Source organism: Scatophagus argus, chromosome 20 (genome assembly GCF_020382885.2).
Source record: "Scatophagus argus isolate fScaArg1 chromosome 20, fScaArg1.pri, whole genome shotgun sequence".
Classification (NCBI taxonomy): domain Eukaryota; kingdom Metazoa; phylum Chordata; class Actinopteri; family Scatophagidae; genus Scatophagus; species Scatophagus argus.
The window spans coordinates 1,798,148-1,818,315 of NC_058512.1; the positions used below are offsets into that span (position 1 = coordinate 1,798,148).

Below are 20,168 nucleotides of genomic sequence, written 5' to 3' on the forward strand. Positions count from 1 at the left end.
GGTTGACTCATGGGGATGCAAGAAAAACAAGTAACCTGAGGCCATTTAAAAAGCAGGTGATTACAACATAACGTTTCTAATGTTCGACACACCGAAGAAAGAAGGATGTTAAGAGTACAGGCGAGGGGAGAGTGAAATTTATTAGCCTACAGTTTGCTTGAGTGAAGAATATCTTGGGAGTCATACCACACCTTTGGCAAACGAGAGAAAGCAGCTATTAACTAAAACAAAAACAAAAAAAAAACATATGCCAAGTGAGTGGCTAAGTCCGCAGCTTTTATGAACAGTAAATAAAATAGGTATAAAATGACTTAATGAGTACATTTGGCCAGGTTGTCGCTGTTACAGGTCACATCCGTTTCAGTAAAAGTGCATATTTGGTCTTCACTTCTTGACTTCGCCCAGATCATCGATGCTGTCATCATCCACCTACAGGCAGACACAGAGACTCAACTAAATAACAAATTAACTGAGCATGACTTTTAACATTAAACAGGTTTGACTTTTAAACGACAACTCTGTTCTACAGTGAACAAACTCCAGGGAAAGACTGAAACCAACACTGAATTTATCCACTGACGACACAGAGTGTGAATGAAAGCCTGACAGAACTTCCCCCTCTGAAACCCCGACTGAATAAACTAAGAAAGAGAAATAACTGTGGGCAAGACGGACCAGCTGAAGATACAAATTCGAGCCGCTCACCTCAGGCCACTTCTCTTGAATGACGTCGATTATGTCATCTGTAAAATCTCCCTGAATGATTATTTCATCCTCTGCTGTAACTGAGGCACCACAAGAGAATTTCTGGGCAAAGAATCGCTGAGCCTCTTTAAGTTCAATGTCTGCAAGAGTCCACACAGAAATTATGTTGAGAACAAAGATGTGAGAGAGGGAGAATTACAGTGCTGACAACAGTGAAATAACAAAACAAACTCTTACCAAACGTTGCCAGGCCACACACCCGTGTCACATATTTTTTCTTGGCTCTTGGGATTTTTGCTATCGTGACTTTTTGAGGAACAGTCTTCTTTTTCTGTCTGATCTGACCTCTTCCACCTTAGAAAAATAAAACAAAACAAAGTCTATCAACTCTGTGATGATCCACATAACTTCTGATGTCACTATAACCATAAAAGAACCAGAGGGCGTTTCAAAAGCTTTCAGCTGAAACACAGGGAGGCTTTTATTGTGAAGCAGCCACAGGAAACCCAGAGGTTACAGCTGAAAATGACTGTTCATCCAAAATATGAGTACAAAATAAGACAAAAGAGTCTTTTCTGGTCTGAACTTCTTCTTAGAACAGACCAGTTCTAAACCTTTGACAACATTTTATTTCTGACAAAGTAGCTGTAACTTAAACAAAACTAATAAAACTAAAAATATGCCCCCCTCATGACTGACACGGATACCTCTCTTCTGTTTCTTCTTCTCCTCGTCCTCGGCTGCAGGAGGAGCGTCTCCAGTGCCGGGTTCCTGCTTGGGTGCATTGGCTGCTGGGCCAATAGGACAGAAGGAAAGTGGGAGAATGTCAAAACCAATCCATACCTTTTCACTTGAAGTCTGGCATAATTACCTGCAGACTTCATTAAAGCCATTTCTCACTCTGGACACACTGTGGTGAACCTTGCACTATAAGTAGCTTTACAACTCTAAGACACTGCCAAGGTAAGCACACATTCACTAATCTGTGTTCACATTTCTAATAATACACATTTTCCTGATTTATTCCAGAAATTACAACATTCAGAAATTCCTCATTATTTATTCTGGTGCAAAAATACAAATTTATTAAACTGCTCAGTTCTAGTCTTGAGTTACAAATGTGATGTATAGCATGTAGATGTCAGGGAAGCTGAATAGAAATGTTGTTGGCTGAAATTTAAAGGCACTCACCAACAGTCATCCTGGCAAAAACATCCGGAAAGTTCTTCTCGAGCCACTGCCTACATTTGGCTGGCTCGGGCATGTACTCACAGTACTGCAGATACAACACAGCACATTAAGTTATACCTTCTGAAATGGCATATTTGTGAGTGAAGTGGATCACACAAGAGCACTTATTTGGTGATCAGACTTACCTCTGTGGGCAGAGAGCACACTGCAGAGAGAGAGAAAATATTTCACATCGTCACATTTTCGAAAAGACACCCATGTACATCATCATCTCATTCCCAGTAAAGATGCCAAACATATAAAACATTACATACTGTACCTCCACAGTACAGAACTTTCAGTGGGTACTTTGAATCTGGGTCCAGTGTCCCTTGCTCTGACGAGCCAGAGTCCAGCTCAGTAGTAGCCATCACAAATTATCTAAAGAAAAAGACAAATACGTGGATATAAAAAAACAAAAAACCTAATGCACAAGGCATTTAAGTTTGAGTAAACGATACTGTAGAATATAAAGTCGTGCTAAAAGCCTGGAGCTTCCATTCCACATCCAAACATAAAGACCAGGGATAAAGATTTGCTAACAGCAGATTCTATTGTGGGCATGAGTGAACAAGCCTCCTGCCAGTATTTCATCATGCTAGCCTGCCCAGCTTACACTCTACACACCACATCACATGAACAGCAGCTAACTCGCATCAAGACAGGCTTGTGTGAACTGAAACAGCTCACAGGGTCGGTCCCGCGGGGGCCATTTTAATGCACAAAAGCAGAGAAATTCATCGCTGGGTTTAAAACATCGAAGAAGTCAGGAGAACTAACCTTAGCTTTAGCTGGCTAACACATGCGGCTGTTTGACAGCGGGTATGCTATCAAACAGACCGTTTAGCTACACCACAGATGATGTCAATGATTTAAATATCAGCTTCACCTTGCTGAAAAATAGCCCCGAATTTAGCATCAGTGATTTTATTCATCCGGTAAAGGTTAACTCACGCAGCTGTCACCGCCGCACCTCAGTTTGGTGGGCTTTAGCTTTGCAGGCTAATTCAGCCAGCTAACGCATCGCTAACTGAATTGGCTGTACTACTGAATAACTGAATAAAGATAGGAAAAGTGTCGAGTTACGTACCCCGCAAAATAAACTCTTAAAACTTTTGTCTGTCCAGTTCAGAAGCTCGCATTATTAACGTTAGATTGACTTTTGGAAAACCATTCTTATTGAATAAGGTATAGTCGGCGTACTTTGAGCACGCCTAGTAGCGCTTCTTGTTTTAGTTGTTGTAAGTGGTTGATGCGCAGTGCTGATATGCAACAGCGCCACCTGGTGCGGAGGACGAACACGCTAATGACCGTATACATGTACTATTTAAAGTAATATTTTTGACAGTTTCACCACAGATGTCTTAATAATTTGGACTAATTCATGATAGAAACGATAAAAATAGAGTGGAATTTGTTCGAATAAAAAAATACTGAATTTAATTTGGCTATAAAGCTTAAATGATTCTGTTCAAGAGTGAGCCAATGAAAAAACAATAAAAATATTTGCTTGTGTTGTTGTTGTTTAGGCTTATCCGTGAATCTATTGACCTCTCTTTTATTAAATTTATACACATAAAACGCATAATTAAATTATTGTTCTTTTAATAATGTGCTCTTTATTAATCCGACTTTTATGTTGAAAATCTCACTGTGAAATTCTGCTGACTCGAGCGCAACTCATATCCTTCCTAGGCTGAGTGTTTCAGGGTTAAGTTAAGAGATGCGGAAGTAAGAAATTAATTCTGGTGTTTATGAGTATGTATGAATAAAACCTACAGTCGTACCTTGATTTATATATATAAATATATATATATGTTTCACTTTGTGAATTCAGTGAAAAATTTTAGAAAAGAACTTCGGGAAGTCACTTGCCATGACGTCATTGTCAGATCCTTGTCTTCCCATTACAGCCATTTACATTCAAAAGTTTAACTCTCCTGGAAGCTAACTACAGCCAGAATTTTAAGTTTTCCAGAGAAATTTTTTACTGAGCTGTCGATATTTAAATTAGTTTTGGAGCGTGTTATTAAATTACACTGGCGCTCAAATGATTTAGCTAGTTTTATCGACTTTTAGAGTTTCTTTTAGAGATGGTAAGCCAACGTTAGCCTAACTAACTAACTTAAGCTAGCCGACTAGCATGCCCCCCTAAAAGATGACGGCCCACAACAAGTTCAGTACGGTAGCTCAGGAGGTAACATAACACTGGTGGAGAGAAAACACAAAGCATTTGGAGTTGGGTGTGACAGTAGTGGTTGGGTTAACTGTTATCATGAGATGGACGAAGGGAAAAGACTGCCCCCCTCAAATGGACGAGCTTCAGCCTGTTTCCCCCGGTCAAATGGTAAACTCCTACATAGTCTCTGTGTACCAGAATTTATTCACGTGTGAACTGTATCAGAAAATTTCAACCATCCAATATTCATTTTGACCTTGTTTCAGATACTTCAGCTGAGCTCTGGCACAGCACTCCAATTAAAACGGTCAGTGATATTTCAGTTAAATCCACTTGGTAATGCCAAAACCAGTCTGATGTGTTAACTCACCCCCCCATACACACACATGCATACTTGTATACTATGTATACGATATGTATATTTATGTATATTTACATTCCCTCTGCCACTGAGGTTAGATCTCTATCTTTATTTTTTATTTTATTCTATTCTCTTGTATTTTTGCACAGTTGTTAAAAGGAGTGTTGTTTTTTTCATTTCACTGTGGATGCACATCCACATGTGACAAATAAAGAATTCTGATTCTGATTCTGATTCTGATGTGTGCCACTTTTCAGAAAAGTGGTGGTGCTTCACTGGATGCTAGCCCGCCCTCTGTCCTAAGCAGCTTCAGGATGGACAACAGAGCCAAACAGTGGACCAGTAGGTCGCCTCCCATCCCAGTAGACACACTCTGTACCCCCAACCAGCAGGACACAGAGGTGAGGCCAAGTTTAGATTACTGACTGGGCCAAGCAGGCATCAGCCCCCAAACTCAACTTAACTGGTTCTAATTTAACTTGTGCATTGTTTCCCAAACACTGAGTTAATTTATCTTCATGTGCGGGCTACAAGCTAATACTATAAATCAGCTGTTGTGGTGTATTGTGTGTCTCTCTCTGTGTTTCACAATAGTTTTCTGTGAATGACCTGAGCGGCTCCACCATCCAGAGGCAGAGGAAGGAGCTCCAGCTGCTAATGGCTGAGCTGAAGGACCGGGACAGGGAGCTGAACACCATGGCCGCATCCCATCATAAGCAGCTTCACGCCTGGGAACGAGACCGCCAGAGGGTGCTCACCTTGGAGCGGAGGTGTGCCCGTTTGGATGGTGAGGACACGGAAACCACAAGGATGTCTTCAGTGATTTGATTCCCTTGTTTTATCCACCACCTGTCCAAAAATCAAACATTTATGATTGTATTTGACAAAGAGGAGCAAATTGGTTAGTATTAAGAAGTTGCCTGTAATTTTGTGTCCATTCATCAGCCACACACTGACTCTGTAATCCGAGATTTGATTTTTCTGTCGTTTGTGCAGACGAGCTACAGAAGCGTAACGAGGTGATCCGAGTCCTGACTAAACGTGTGTGGGTGGTGGAAACCAGGGAGGTGGAGGTACAGAAGGAGCTCAGCGCAGCCCAGCAGCAGCTCTCTGAGCTTGAACAGAAACAGCAGCACATCAGCCAAAAATGTGAAGACTTTGAGGTGCTTTAGCACACATTTAGATTCTGTATTTCCCTCTTTTCATGAGATCTGTAGACAGGAAGAACTGTTGGAGGAAGATATGAATTATTACACACAAGGTACTCATTCTTATAAAGCGGGACTGAAGTGTCCTAACTGTGGTGTCTCTTAGGAGAAGAACCAGAGTCTGAGCTCCACAGTCATGGCTCTGTCCACTCAGGTCGGCTCTCTGCAGGTCAGGGAGGAAGAGCTGAGCTCCATGCTCAAGCTTAAGGTACGCCAGCAGACTGTTATGTGTTTGTTCCTTCTATAAATGCCGATAAATATTAAGTTAAGTTGTGTCTGTGTATTTTTTTCTTATTTTCTACCATTTGGTTCATGTGATTTTTTTTCCCCATCAGGACAAAGATGTGACGGAGGCCTCTGGTCAGATAGTCGACCTCACAGGGCGCCTACGAGACTTGGAGACGTCGCTAACGGAGAGTCGCTCGCGGGAAAGTAAACTCCTGAGAGACTTGGAGGAAAACAAACGGCGTTACAGAGAGGCCAAGCACGAGATCTCAGGTCTTAAAGGTACACGACCTCCAACCTGTGCTCTTTTTTTTTCACTTTTGTTTACAGATTTACCTGCCTTCAGAGCTGCAGCTAACAGTCATTTTCATTATTGATTAGTTTGATTTAAAATATTTTCTCTTAATCATTTTGCCTGATGGCAGGAAATAAAACCCCCTTATAGTTTCCATGTGTTGTTTTCTCAGACTAAAAGCCCAAAACCCGACAACATTCAGTTTATTGTTATGTATGAGAGAGAAAAGCAGCAAACCTGCGCAGTTAAGAAGCTGGAAACTTTGAATGTTTGCTTGATAAATGATGAAAACAGAAGGCTGTTTGCTTTCTGTCGACTGACTGAAGGGTCTGATGTGCTTCCACGTCTTGTTGTGTGTGTGGTTTCAGAGGAGCTGAAGCAGCAGCTAACGCAGAGCAGCACTCAGAGGGAGGAGATCATCCGCCTCAAACAGGAGCTGCAGCTGCTGCACAGAGATCTGGCTTTGTCAGGTACAGTCAGCTACAGATCCACTCAACCATTATTGAGTCTGTGAATAAATAGTAATTATAACTGTCCTCATGGCCGTGTGGTGAGATCGTGGCTGACCGTCCTCATGTTTCTTCTGGAAGGAAGCAGCGACAGTCATCCCTTCCTTTTATTGTCGAAGTAAAGACTCAATGATTCATCTCTCCTGAAGATTTTGCTGGAAGCAAGTAAAAAGACCAGTACAAAACAGGGCTTCAGAACAACTGCTGGCCTCTTACATCTTTTAGAACAGATGAGCTTCTCCATTCGACTCCAAAAACAAACGAATGAAAAAGTTCTCCTCACATTCGAGGAAACGAGTCAAATGTTGAGCTGAACTGTTGATTCTCGGACGGCCGAATCATTTCAGCTGTGCCGTGGTGGACGTGTCTCGAGACAGCATTAGATTCAGTGAAGGTAATGACCACGTTTGTCCGAGTGTAAGCTGCCTTAATAACCCGCCTTATCTCTGCAGCCATCCGGGCTGAAGCAGCTTGCAGACACCTCTCGGCCTGAAAATGAAATGTTTGTGATGTTTTTCTCCAGGAGAGGGCGACAGCTGGAAAGACGAGCTGCTCGAACTGGCTCGCTCCAAACAGGAACGCACCACGTCGGAGCTGCGCTGCCTGCGACAGGTACGCTAATCTGCTGTGTCACCACTCATGGAGGACCATTAAGAAAATAAAAGTCATAACAAAAACTTCAAGCAGCAGTTAAGGAAATATGCTGCAGTGACAGCAGATGATTTCCTCATTCCTCCCGCTCAGGCGGCTGTCGACGTCAGAGGCGTCTTTCTGGTCTGACTGCATACCTGAGTGTTCCTGCAGCTTTTCCCTGTGACTCTGGGCCACTGTCATGTCCACTAGTTGTGTAAACTGCTCATTAGTGACAAGAGATTGTGTATAATCACATTTTTTTGATTAAATCACACTTAGAAGTTTCACAGACGTAGCGGCATTAAAAAGCTACATTTTTCCAGGCTCTGGTTCTCTTTTATTCTCATTCAGCTTCAAGCGTATCCCGTTGAATGTATTCACATTTTCAAAGAACATGTTTTACTTTCATTAATGTTCCCCTCATTCTTCTCCTGACTGAACAACGTGAGTCAGGGAGTTGCAGGTTGAGGTCCTCAGTCAGCCCGAAGGATTTTAGTTCAGATCCCTTTGCCCACATGTTCCCTTTCACTCAGGAATCTGTGAGACGCTCCTCTGCTGTGGCCTTTAAGTGTCCGTCATCACGCCATGCTGTTTGTTTGTGTGTGTGTGTGTTTTACAGGTGTGTGAGAACCAGCGGAATGACCTGCAGCTTTTGCAGCTGAACCTGGAAAGTGCTCATGAAAGCCTCAGAGAGAAGAGCAGTCAGGGGTTACCCAGCAGGTGAACAGCACGCAGGGAAAACGCACGCTGCTGATGGAAGGCGAACTGCAGGCTTTCTTCTTCTGTGTTGTTCATATCTGCTGGCTGTCAAAGCTGCTGTGGTGACAGATTGACCTCCAGGCGATTAAATGAAATTTTGGTTTGTCGAGTGCTTTGGGTTTGCTACAGACTTCTGCAGAACTAATTATCAGCAGATACTAACATGCTAACACGCTAAGCTAAGACGGTGAATGCAGTGAGTTTTATACCTGATGAACACGTCATATCGACTCGTGATGCAGTCCAAACTGTTGGTTCGTATATTCGGTGGATTTCAGAACAACAGTGTTGATCTTGTAGGATTTCGGAGAGGAAAATATGAATGATCTGTTGTCCTCGTCTGTGTCTCAGTCAGGACAAGACAAGGTGTGGCTGTCTGGACAAACGGTCACCTTCATCGCTCAGGGTGAAGAACTCGAGACTCTCACACCATGTTCTACCAGCAGCCAACCTGCAGGGCCCAGTGAGCCCTGATCCGCGGGTCCTCTCAGCTCGCCTGGTGGATGTAAGACAGAAACGATGAATCAATCTTCTTATGGTTTATAGTTAGCTTAGCTTAGCATAAAGGCAGACAGGGGCAGATGGAAGCTGTTAGCCCGGCTCTGGGCAAAGACAACAGAATCTGCCTGCCAGCACATCCAGAACTCTAAAACTCTTCTGGCTGTTTAACTTTTGCCAAAGTTAAAAGACGACACGCTGTGGTTTCATTTCCTGTCGAACTACTCCTTTCTGCCCACCAGGGTGGTGACCCTCTGTCCAGCTGTTGTCTGCAGCAGCTGTTAGAGGAGTCCAGGCGGGTCGTCGATGCCGGTTCAGAGCTCAGCGGCTCGACACCCCACAGCCCTGAACTCAGCAGAGGCTCCGCCGTGAGCTGTGGGGCCGCTGACCCCCTTCACTCTCACCTGCACCACCGACACCACCCAGCTACCCCGACACACCAGGTTTCATGACGCCTCTTTTCTTCTCTCTCTCCATTTGTGCTGCTGAGGTGTGGTTGTATCAGGGCTGAGAGATCGAAGTGTTCCTGGGTTCAGTCTGGGTGTGTTGACTTGGTTTTTGTTTTTCCCCAGCAGGCCGGTGAAACCTGCCCTCGACACCAGCCAGACGTGTGGACGGCGTGACGCTGACTCAGGAGCACATTTTTCTTCTTCTTCGTCTTTTTTTGGACTCTTTACCAAAGTTGTTACAGTCAGTGTTTCAACACACAGAAGATTAAAGGTTGAACTCATCTGCCTCTCAGGAAAACAATGAAGTGATGTAAATAAGAAACTTTTTATACCGTGTGTGTCTGCACCAGACGTCGACACAGTGTGTGTGTGTGTGTGTGTGTGTGTGTTTAAAGCCCAGGTGGAGGTGTTTGAAGGCTTTCTCGTGTGCAGTGGGTGAGATGTGAAACCAGTCTTACAGGGCTGTTGACTGGTGTGTCCTCGTTTTGTCTTTCCAGTTTCTCTGCCTGCAGATCTGCCAGGTGACTCAGAGGAAATGTCGATGGCTGTTAATACTTTTGACTTTTAATTTGTCCCTTGGACTTCGTTTTTCTACTTTTGATTAAAAAAAGAAAAAACGTTATATGCAAAGTCCGTGTCGGTGCTGTTTGATTGGTAATTTTAATAGACGCGTCACTGATTTGGTTTTTGTTTTTATCCGTTTTTACGCGCTTGGAGAGCTTTTACGCACACGAGAAACTGCTTCGTTTACGTCGTGAAGGCCGCGATGTGTTGATCTGTAGAAGCGCGGTGGTGACGCACCGTTTGTTGGTCAAGAGAGGCGCGAGCGCAGGTGAGGAGCTGAAACCTGGACCCGGAGCGCCGAGGACTCGCTGACTGACTGACCGACTGAGGTTTCAGAGAACATCAGCGACATGAGCAAATCGAAGACCAAAAGCGACAATAAGACGGAAAAGGCTTTGGCTGCGGAGAAAGAGCAGTTCGGTAAACAGCAGGTGAGCTTTTATTTTACGGCACAATTAAATTTTTTGTACCTGGAAGACGATGTTTTGTTTATTCAGGTTCCACGCACGGTTTTATAGCGAAACTCTGCTAAATGAAGTCTGGTTGAATGGAACATTTAAGGAGATTTATTTTAGTATTAGAAGACGAACAACCAGCAAAGAAAGTTTAATGTTTCAGTGAAAATACTGTAAGCTTTTATTCTGCTGCTCAGAGAAAGTCTTGTCCCCCCCGGCTGCCGTGAATCCATCTCCGTCTCTCTGCCGGTCGTGTCTGTTTCCTTCCAGCAGCCTCATGGTGTCTCTCGGGGACGCTGATCCTCATGTCTCTCGTCTCATTTCTTTCAGCTCCACAGCATCAGCAAAACCGTCACCTCCGCCGAGGTGCCGCCCAAAGAGAAATATGTGCGCAGTATCCTTTTTTAGAAATGTATTTCACAACAAGTGGACTGAATTGGTTCAAACAAGCCACACTGAGCAGCTCTGGGAGGCATTTAGTCACAAACCAAAGTGTTGGACGCACTGAAAGTTTGCCCTGATGATGGCGTCAGATGAAAAGTTGAAGCGACTGACAAAAGTTTGATCCTGAGGGGAAATGAACTTGTTTCTCATTCTGTAGTGGTCTCTCTGAACAATGGAGACAAAGACAGGGGGACAGAGAGGGACCAGAGTAGGGGCTGAGTCTCCTGGAGGAAGGAGATCAAGGTCTGAGGATCCTAAACGTGAACCTCGTGGCCTTCAGGGTTCACTAAAGTGAGCAGGTTACGTCCTCTGGGACCTGCTGACGTCTGCACGTTTGGTGCCAAACCACCAAGTGGGAAAACAGTCAGGATTAACAAAATCATTAGGATTCACATACTGGGAACCTAATGAGCAAAGCTCACTGTAATGCGTTTTAAAGTTGTCCTGATGTTCCTCTCTGAGAGCACAGATGTCGGCCTCTGAGTGGTGGCTTTAGAGGGAAAGTGGAAGGATTAAGTGTCTGTACAAACTTAAACTGAATTATCTCCTGACGTGTCTCCACCACAAGCATTTTTCCTTGACCGCAGTGAAGACATCATCATGGGGACGCATAAGGAGACTGGAGCTGCCACCTTCTGGTCCTACGCCCTCAACCTGCCTCTGTCCAGCAACTCCATGATCAGCTGGAAGTTCTGCTACCTGCTGCACAAAGTGCTGCGGGACGGACACCGGAACGTCAGTTGGTCCCCTCAGCCTTCGTTTGCTCTGCTTCGTGCTGCTGCTGTTGATGTCTAACTGCTGTTGTTTCTGTCTGACCCGCAGTCTGTCAGAGATTCTCACCGTCACTGCCGCAACGTCAAGGACATGGGCGTCCTCTGGGTGAGTGGACGGGAGACGCATCTCATACTGAAGTAAAAGTACCCCGCAGCGAGTTAAAGTCCTGCACGCAGTCCTGTCAGCAGGGACGTCTTCAAAACGTCCAATCAGTGAAACTTTTCTGTCTTCGTATCTCAAATTTTAGCCACTTTGTTTATTAACCCACTTTGTGTGTTCAGAAATTCCTCGCAGCCAGCAGCTGGAGATTTAAATTTAAAATGAAAGGATCCTAACAGTTTTGTAAAGTCAGCTTTGCTGTTTTGTGTCGTGCACACAAACCAGCACGTCAACAGATGACAGCTTTTAAATGTTTAATACTTTAAATGTTTTCTCTCCCAGGGAAACCTGCATGATCGTTATGGCCACCTGGTTGCCCTGTACGCCAAATTCCTGTTCCTGAAAATGGAATTTCACTCCAAGGTAACAGATGAACATCTGTCTCGATTTGTTCTGTGGTTCACGTGGTTTTATGTGACGGACTCAGGATGATGAGACCGGCTCTGCTCCACAGCACAAGGTGATCCCAGGCAACCTGGAGGCCAGCGATGAGACTTTGGAGAAGGAAGCAGGAAGTGACACGACCAAAGTGTAAGTTTTCCCTTCACCGCAGTTTGCTCGCGTTGTGTTTTCCCATTAGGTCAAATGTGGGTTTTGTGTATTGTAGGTTAGATATGACACAGGAGCTGCTGGACTACCTGGATGCTGGACTGAAGATGTCTGAGACAGGTGAGACTTTCTGGCTTCCTGATCGTGACTGTAGCTCTCTTTAAATCTCTAAATAAATATCTAGTCCCAGTTTTTTAAAACAGGCTCAGTCATTTCCTCTGACAGCTGGACACTGTAGGTTTTGGTGGATTTGTTGGGGACTATTTTCAGCGGCGGATTAATCCACATTTGGTGGACTGTGAGCGCTTGTGGCAGCATGGTGGCAGTAGGATGGTTATAAAATTATAAAATACCCGAAGGCTCATCCTTTAATTTGTGCTTTCCAAAGCTCTGCGTCAGCTGGACGCCAACGGGGCCAAATCCACGACTCCGGCTGGACAGTGCAGACTGACCCCCCTGATCCCCCTCATACTGGACTGCAGCTTCCTCTACCACTTCTCTGTCCTCTTGATGTTCAAGCTTCACAGCCGTGAGTGACACAGAGTTTGTTTTGCTCAGTCGAACCTGAGTGCGTTAAATCAGGCGTTAAGTCCATCGCCTTGGTTTGCTCTGCAGGCATCTCTCCGGACGTTCTTCTGGGACATCGGGAGCGCTTCCGTGATCTGTTCACGAGGTAGGTTATCAGCACCGTCGGACAGAAGCACACTTTGGTGTCCCTCGTGGGTCGTGTCGGTGACAGTTGTTCTTCTGCAGCCTCACACAGTTCTTCGACAGAGCCAGAGAAATGGAGTTCTTCAAAAGTGTCATCCAGATCCCAGACCTCCCGGACGTAAGCGACATGTTTCCATGAACGTCTCCACACGTGCACCAAAGGTCAAAAGTTTGGACTCAGCCGCCACAAGAGCTTAACTCAGTGCAGTCAGATCTCTGATGCTCTTAGGCTGTTGAAAGTCCTTTCTACAACCACATGTTAGTTTGTGTGAAGGGTTTGTTTTGTGCAGGAGAACAAAGACGCCTCTGTGCAACAGCTCAATAAGAATATAAGAAATCTGCACTGTGAAGAAGAAGAACACCTGTGGTTTCACATTATGCTGCGTTGTCTGTTTTCTCTGTGTGCTAAACTGCACAACAGTATCTTTTGTTTTTTGAGCTCTTTGCTATTCATTCACACTGCACCAATGCAGACAGGAAGTTTGCATGACGTGACCGTGGCTCAGAACGGGGCACCCCTGAACCAGAGACTCAGGACTCTGTGTAAATTATTTATTCACTGAATTTACAGGAAATGCAGCGATATCTGGATGTGAAATGACCTACATCGAGGTTTACTCACAGGTGCACAGTAATGTCCACAGCAAGCTGGAATGAACAGGCGTGTTGCTTTGGCAGATCTGATAAAACTTCAGAATAAAAATAAAAGGTAGGCGTAGGGTTGTCTCTAGTGTAAATGCAAAAAATGCATTTGGTATCTAAAAAGAATAACATAAACGCGGCAGGTGAGTCCAAACTTCTGACCAGTCGTGCACAAAAATTTGTGTCATGTGGTTTTCCATCGTGCACACGTATTTTACTTTTTAAAACCAAACAGGCTCCCCCCAACTTCCTCCGAGCCGCCGCCTTGGGTGAATATAAGAAGCCGGTGGTGGTGCTGCCCAAAGAGGAGCATCACGACGAGGAGGAAGCCGAGCCGCAGCCAGAGTTCAGGGAGGCCCCACAGATGCCACAGGTGGGCTGACATCCAAGTCCTGAGATAAATAATGTTTTCCACCGGTTTTCCTCACATCACGGCCAACTTTTTCTTCACGACAGTACTATCTGCTCAACCAAATGGGAGCACCTGATGCCTCACATGAGCAGAGGGAATCGGAGAACGACAGTCTGAAGAGGGAACTCGAGGTGCTGAAACCAGAACTCCAGCTGATCAAGACCGAGGTGAGCTGGACGTCCTGGTGCCGAGATCCCGCGTGGCGTGTCGCACATGTCTCTCCTGTTGCTTACTGCACATTTCCCTCCGTGTTCCTCCTCACCTCAGGCCCAGAGGTGCGTGACTGAACTGAAGGCTCAGGTGAACCGCCTGGAGGCCGAAGTCGAGGACCAGCGCACCCACAAGCAGATAGCCATGGTGGAAAACGAACACCTGCGGATGGAAGTGGAGGCTCTGCGGTGCGCCAATGTCGCCAGCGCCGGAGCTCAGATCGGACTCAAGGAGGCAGACAGTGAGTATGCAGATCCACGTCCAGGTGAGGACAGCCATACGACTGGAGCTGAATCTGAAGTCTTCATGTTGTCTGCACGCAGCTCGAGCTCAGGCGGCGGAGGTTCGCTTCACTCAGCTCAAAGAGAGACACGCTGAGCTGATCACCAGTCACGCTGACTTAATGAAGAAGGTAAACTGCCCGCCGTCCGTGATGAAATGTTTCTCGAGGTGTTTTCAGTTATTCTGAAATGTTATTGGTTGTCTCTGCGTCTGTGCAGAACGCCGACACGGTGAGGCTGCTGTCGAGCACAAAACAAGAGCAAGACGATTTGCTGAGATCCAGACAGAAACTGGAAAACGAGTTGGAAAGTTTACAACAGGAGAAAAGAAACATGGTGAGACGTCCACAACCACAACCAGAGTAGAGCTGATAGCAGCTCCTGGCCCTCATCTGTCCAGGCCGTTTGAGTGCCGTGACCTCTGACTGGGTGTCTCCTCCGCTCAACAGGTGAATCAGCGACAGGAGGAGGTTCAGCGCCTGAACCAAGAGCTGCTGGAGCAAAGAGCAGAGCTGGCTCTCCTTCGCAGTTCTCTGGACAACAAAGAGAAGGTGAGACCCAGAGGTTGAAATCACGAATCGCTTTACTGATTCGACTCACGTCGTTCAAAGAGTTTCAGTATGAACAACAGTACGTGAAGACATCGGCGTTCAGTGACAGAGAAATACTCCAGTACCTTGAACATGTCTTGAGAGACAGTAAATGTACTCCTTTCCAGCGCTGTGATACCACAAACAGAACAGATCAGTTCTTCATATCAGCTCATTCAGACGTGTTTGTGTGTCTTCAGGAGGGATCTCAGGTGAGCAGCAGCCTGGCAACTCTGCAGGCCGAGCGTGATGTGCTGCTGCGCTCCGCCAAAGAGAAAGACGCTGAGATTTCCTCTCTGAGACAACAGGCTCAACAGCAGCAGAGCTCGCTGGACCTGGACAGAGACAGACTGACCCGAGAGCTGGAGGCTCTGAGGGCTCAGCTGCAGCAGCAGGTACCGGCTGAGGATGGAGGCACAGCCACACCTTAATAATACATGATATTTAAATTTAAAATAATTGCAAAATACTTACTAATACTAATTCAAAAACTGTCTGATTTTGGGCCGAACTGTCCCTTTAAATAAAGGATGCGAATACGTCTTCTAACACTGGAAGGTGATGAAGTGAAAAGTACTCACACATAAACTCGTCTTGCCTTTTTGCAGCTCGCCATCAACGCGGAGCAGAAGTTGGAGATCGACAGGCTGAAACGGGAGCTGGACTCGACGCGAGCCGAGCTGGCGCGTGCCAACGGCGTCCTGCAGAGCAGAGAGATGGTGGGAATGTTTGCACTAACCCCTCTGACGTCGCTGACAAGTCCTCCTCCTGAGGTCACTGATTCCTGTTTTGATCCACAGAGTGGCAACCAGCTGAGCAGCGCACTAGCAGGGCTGCAGGTGGAGAAGGAGGCGCTGCTGCGCTCGGTGAGGGACCAGGAGGCCGAGCTGAACTCCCTCAGGCAGCAGGCTCAGCTCCACCAGAGCTCCCTGGAGCAGGAGAGGCACAGGAGCAGCATGGAGCTGGGAAGCCTACACGCTCAGCTACAGCAACAGGTGCTGCGCCGGGTTCACGACTGCACGCCATAGCTGCTGTGAGCTTCACGGGGGTTAGCTGCTGATCAGTGTGTGTGTGTGTGTGTGTGTGTGTGTGTGTGTGTGTGTATGTGTCAAACCAGGCCTGCCATGAAGGCGAGCTGGCCCACAAGCTGCAGGAGGAGCAGTTCAGCCTGCTGCAGTGTGCTGTGGTGGAGGCGGAGGGAATCATACTGGATGCTGTGGCCAAACTGGACGACCCCATACACGTGTGCTGCATCAGCTCACCTGGTAAAACCTCATCCTCACCTGCCATACACTCCATTAGCGGTCAGACTATAGTCCATCCACTATTTACTTTTGAGTATGAGAGAATCTAGATAAATTGGAGTTTGAATTCATGAGAGCCTTAAGGTTCAAACCTTTAATGTCCCCTCAGATCAGATGATTAAATATGGATTGTTCTGCTGAACCCTGCAGGTTAGGGTTAAAGTGCTGCACCTGTTCACCAGCCCTCCGTCCGTTTTTCAGATTATTTGGTGAATCGAGCTGAAATCACGTTGGCTTCTGTGGATAAAATGCAGCAGAGTCACATGGTCTACCTGGGCAACAGGAACGGTGAGTATGTGTGTGTGTGTTCAGGTTCGGAGATGCCGCAGGACGTTACCTCGGCGTATCTGACGCCGCTCTGTCCTTTCCCAGATGCCAGCGGTTTGTTGCGAGCCGTCACTCAGTTCTCCCATCTCGCCGCCGACACCATCGTCAACGGAGCGGCGACGTCACACTCCGCTCCCACCGACCAGGCTGACTGTAAGAGACGCACACCTTCTCGCCGCGACTGAACGCATTATGGACGAACAGTAAACGGTCCTCCCTCCTCCCGTCTCTTTGTCTCGTGCAGGGTTAACTGACAGCTGTCGGGACTGCGCTAACAGCTGCCTGCTGTTCCTGAAGGACCTGAAGCTTCAGGCCACTTTAGCGAGAGCAGATCCGTCTGCAGTGCGCTACACCGTCCAACGCATCCTCGCTTTGGGACAGGTGAGACCGTTTGACCTTCATCAGGGTAACAAACATCTGGCTTTTGTTGTCAGTGTTACAAGAGGACAATCAGCATTCATGTGTGGGATTCGTGTTTAGGATTTACGTCCAAAAGGGCAAGATGTGCTGAAAGAGGAGCTGGGAGACATGGTGGACAAAGAGATGATTGCAACATCGACCGCCATTGAAGAGGCTGTCCTGCGAATGGACGTAAGGACACACACACACACACACACACACACACACACACACATCGTGACAGATAAACCTGGATCACACCTTCACCTGGTGATGCTCAACACCTGCTCGTTTTGCTCCTCAGGAGATAATGACTCAGGCCAAGAGAGACACGAGTGGCGTTAAGCTGGAGGTCAACCAGAGGTAAGACGAACCCTGTGGCATCTCGAAAGCTTCTCTCCTTCGCTTTCTTCATCTGTTTTATCTTCTCTTTCCTCTCAGTATCCTGGGATCCTGCTCAGACCTCATGAAGGTGAGACGCCTGTCTGCTTTCTCTAAACTCATTTCTGTGAGCTCGGCGTTCGTTTTCACCCAGCGTTTCTTTTCCCTGCAGGCCGTTCACATGCTGGTGACAGCTGCCACTGACCTACAAAAGGACATCGTGGAAGGAGGACGGGTGAGTCGGCGGGACAACGTGTTGCCGTTTAAGATCTTCTCACAGTCTCGCATTTATCAAACTTCTTAGAATTAAACTCAAGGATTAACCGAGAAAGAGGAAGTCATAAAAATAAAACCCATAAGCTTCTGCTGGGGGCGGCGAAGGGGACATGTCCTCCTCACTTTTACAGACCACGAGACGGTGTCCTCTTACTGTCCAGATGAGAGAAGCTTTGCAAACAGTAGCTAACACTCATTGTCTGTAGTGAGCCGCTTGTATCTGTTCTACCTGTAGGGGGCAGCATCCATCACAGAATTTTATGCCAAAAACTCTCGGTGGACCGAAGGACTCATCTCTGCCTCCAAAGCTGTGGGCTGGGGCGCCACTCAGCTGCTGTAAGCGTCAGCACACACACACACACACACACACACACGTGTTGAACCTGAATAGCAAAGTGTTTGACGAAGCTGCGTGTCCTCCTCTTCGCTGTCAGAGAGTCAGCTGACCGGGTTGTGGGTGAAAACGGCAGATACGAGGAGCTCATCGCCTCCTCGCACGAGATCGCTGCGAGCACCGCACAGCTGGTCGCTGCCTCGAAGGTACAGACTCACGTCTCTGTGAAGCCGTCAGATGGCTTCAAATAAACCTCGTGGTGTTTTCCTCCACGACTGAATGATTCGTCGTGGGTGTCGCTAAATATTCTTAAATTCTGTAATAATTTCAGGTGAAGGCCGACCGCAGCAACAAGAAGCTGCACACGCTGCAGCACGCCTCGCGCCATGTGAACGACATGGCCGCCGTGGTCGTCACCTCCACCAAACACGGGCAGCAGCAGATCTCCGACCAAGGTGAGGGTTCACATTTTAAAATTTTGGCCTGATGGTGGCGCCAGATGACGCATTAAGGGTTTGTTAAAGTTCCTATGATTCATCCTGTGGGGACCATGAATGTGTGCAGGATTTCCTCCTGGGTGTGGGTGTATTTCCGTGTGGACCGGCTCACATTTGTTCCGTCAGCTTTAACCCTGTGGTGTGTTTTCAGGCATAATGGACTTCTCCGGCATGTCTCTGATCAAGCTGAAAAAGGAGGAAATGGAGGCTCAGGTGAGACTTTAAAGTCCAAACGTTTATCCTCTCGTTTAGCGCCTTCTCCGTCGACAACAGGTACTTGACGATGTTCTTCTCTGTGGATCTCTCAGGTGAGGGTTCTGCAGCTGGAGAACGAGTTGGAGCAGGAGCGAGTCCGTCTGGGGGAGCTGAGGAAGAGGCACTACGATCTCGGCGACTCTGAGGCCGCTGGCGACGACGCCGCGGACGGAGCCGACAGCTTCCCGCCGCCGCCACCGCCAACTCTGCTCGACTCCACTCCCGTGCCTCAGTCTTTCTCCCAGACACAGCCGTACCTCAGCACCCAGAGCTTTGCAAAGGCCAGTCCCCTGGCACCGGCTCAAACACAGCCCTACTCGCTGCCTCAGTCTTACACACCATCACACACCTACTCACAGGCCCAAGCCTACACGCCTCCTCAGTCTTACACGCCTCCTCAGTCTTACACGCCTCCTCAGCCCTACACGCCTCCTCAGCCTTACACGCCTCCTCAGCCCTACACGCCTCCTCAGCCCTACGTTCCTCAGACCTACACCTCCTCCCAGCCTTACGTCCCGGCTCAGCCTTACACACCAAACCCAAGCCAAAGCTACTTAAAACCCCAGTCCTACTCTCTGTCACAGCCCTCGTCACACACATCCAGCCTCTCCCGTCCTCATTCTCCGTCTCCGTCCCAGGCGACCCCGCAGAACGCCACAGAGCCGTCAACGAAGCCGGCGTCAAAGAAATCCAACATCTTCATCAAATCTGGCAACCTGCTGAAGAACGCGGTAAGCAAACCTTATTGGCCACAGCTGGATATTCGTCAGGTGTGATCAACAGAAGGATCATTTGAGTAGATGGTGTAAATAACCCTTAAAAATCTGTCTTTTTTCCAGTTCAAACGAGGTGAAACTGGAACAGGAGAATCCTGAAGTCTTACTGAAGAACAATCTGACATATGCTGGAAATGTAAACCTCTTGTAATGTGTTAAAAACACTGATTTGAATCTGGCTGTGGAAGAACGTTGCAAACGCAGCACGTCATACATAAAACTGTTGTATTTCAGATAAATGTGCAAATTAAACATCGACATAATGTTTTCCAGTTTATTTTTGTAATAATCCTGAAGCTTTTATTATGTTACTACTTGCTGTTGTACGCTGAGTTGGTTGATTAAAGATCATAAAATCATGCGAGGCAGGAGACAGCGGGTATGTTTCTGTGATTCTTCTGATTTACGTTAGTTATTTCTTCCTTTCGTGTCCCACTCAAAGTCCGTCATTGGCTTCAAATGTGGACGCACGGCACGTTTTCTTGTGACAATAAGCAGGACTATTTGTCCGTCCTGACCAGTGAACGTCTCTTCACGCTGTCAAATGTTCTCACAGCGACCTCATCTGTCTGTTATTTTTGTCATGCGCAAAACAAACTGCAGTCTCACCACCATGGAAGTAGCCCACTGTAGACTCCCGTGGGGACCGAAGTGGACCTGCGTCAAAGCAGAAAAGCAAAGGACTGAAACATGCCGGAATTAGACATCTTTACCTTCAAAATAAAACCGTGTTACAACTGCGGTATACTAATCTTCAGAGAGCAGATTTTTGTTTTC

At 46.9% G+C, this 20,168-nt stretch overlaps 3 protein-coding genes across 6 annotated transcripts; 2 read left to right on the forward strand and 1 right to left on the reverse strand.

Annotated features, from left to right (window-relative positions):
* Positions 1–115: 115 nt before the first annotated feature.
* On the reverse strand, positions 116–3,213 carry denr (density-regulated protein). 3 transcript variants are annotated; one of them, XM_046374530.1, is made up of 8 exons: positions 3,026–3,213; positions 2,216–2,316; positions 2,082–2,101; positions 1,897–1,981; positions 1,413–1,493; positions 943–1,059; positions 706–845; positions 116–429 (listed from the first exon to the last, which is right to left on the reverse strand). In XM_046374530.1, the coding sequence occupies exons 2-8, from the start codon at positions 2,304–2,306 to the stop codon at positions 385–387; spliced, it is 579 nt and encodes a 192-aa protein (XP_046230486.1). In that variant the 5' UTR covers positions 2,307–2,316; positions 3,026–3,213; the 3' UTR covers positions 116–384. The 3 variants fall into 3 exon arrangements, with proteins under 3 accessions (XP_046230486.1, XP_046230485.1, XP_046230484.1); XM_046374529.1 differs by having other exon boundaries at positions 1,413–1,496; XM_046374528.1 differs by having other exon boundaries at positions 1,413–1,502.
* A 604-nt stretch (positions 3,214–3,817) lies between these two features.
* Positions 3,818–9,673, forward strand: ccdc62 (coiled-coil domain containing 62). 2 transcript variants are annotated; one of them, XM_046374500.1, is made up of 13 exons: positions 3,818–4,282; positions 4,381–4,421; positions 4,733–4,876; positions 5,070–5,262; positions 5,472–5,638; positions 5,790–5,891; positions 6,019–6,190; positions 6,572–6,673; positions 7,236–7,324; positions 7,965–8,065; positions 8,456–8,609; positions 8,845–9,045; positions 9,175–9,673. In XM_046374500.1, exons 1-13 carry the CDS (start codon positions 4,216–4,218, stop codon positions 9,223–9,225), a joined length of 1,584 nt encoding a protein of 527 aa, XP_046230456.1. In that variant the 5' UTR covers positions 3,818–4,215; the 3' UTR covers positions 9,226–9,673. The 2 variants fall into 2 exon arrangements, with proteins under 2 accessions (XP_046230456.1, XP_046230457.1); XM_046374501.1 differs by having other exon boundaries at positions 3,820–4,282; positions 9,178–9,673.
* Positions 9,674–9,818: 145 nt separating this feature from the next.
* On the forward strand, positions 9,819–19,762 carry LOC124051264 (huntingtin-interacting protein 1-related protein-like). Its single transcript, XM_046374464.1, has 33 exons — positions 9,819–10,046; positions 10,401–10,464; positions 11,107–11,249; positions 11,337–11,393; positions 11,730–11,810; positions 11,902–11,978; positions 12,055–12,116; positions 12,385–12,525; positions 12,612–12,669; positions 12,750–12,825; positions 13,585–13,722; positions 13,806–13,928; positions 14,029–14,212; positions 14,295–14,383; positions 14,472–14,588; positions 14,702–14,803; positions 15,043–15,237; positions 15,451–15,561; positions 15,643–15,837; positions 15,960–16,107; positions 16,348–16,434; positions 16,519–16,626; positions 16,718–16,854; positions 16,954–17,064; positions 17,177–17,235; positions 17,314–17,344; positions 17,426–17,488; positions 17,765–17,865; positions 17,964–18,069; positions 18,195–18,318; positions 18,512–18,573; positions 18,669–19,346; positions 19,455–19,762. The coding sequence occupies exons 1-33, from the start codon at positions 9,966–9,968 to the stop codon at positions 19,488–19,490; spliced, it is 3,945 nt and encodes a 1,314-aa protein (XP_046230420.1). The 5' UTR covers positions 9,819–9,965; the 3' UTR covers positions 19,491–19,762.
* The last annotated feature ends 406 nt before the right edge of the window (positions 19,763–20,168 follow it).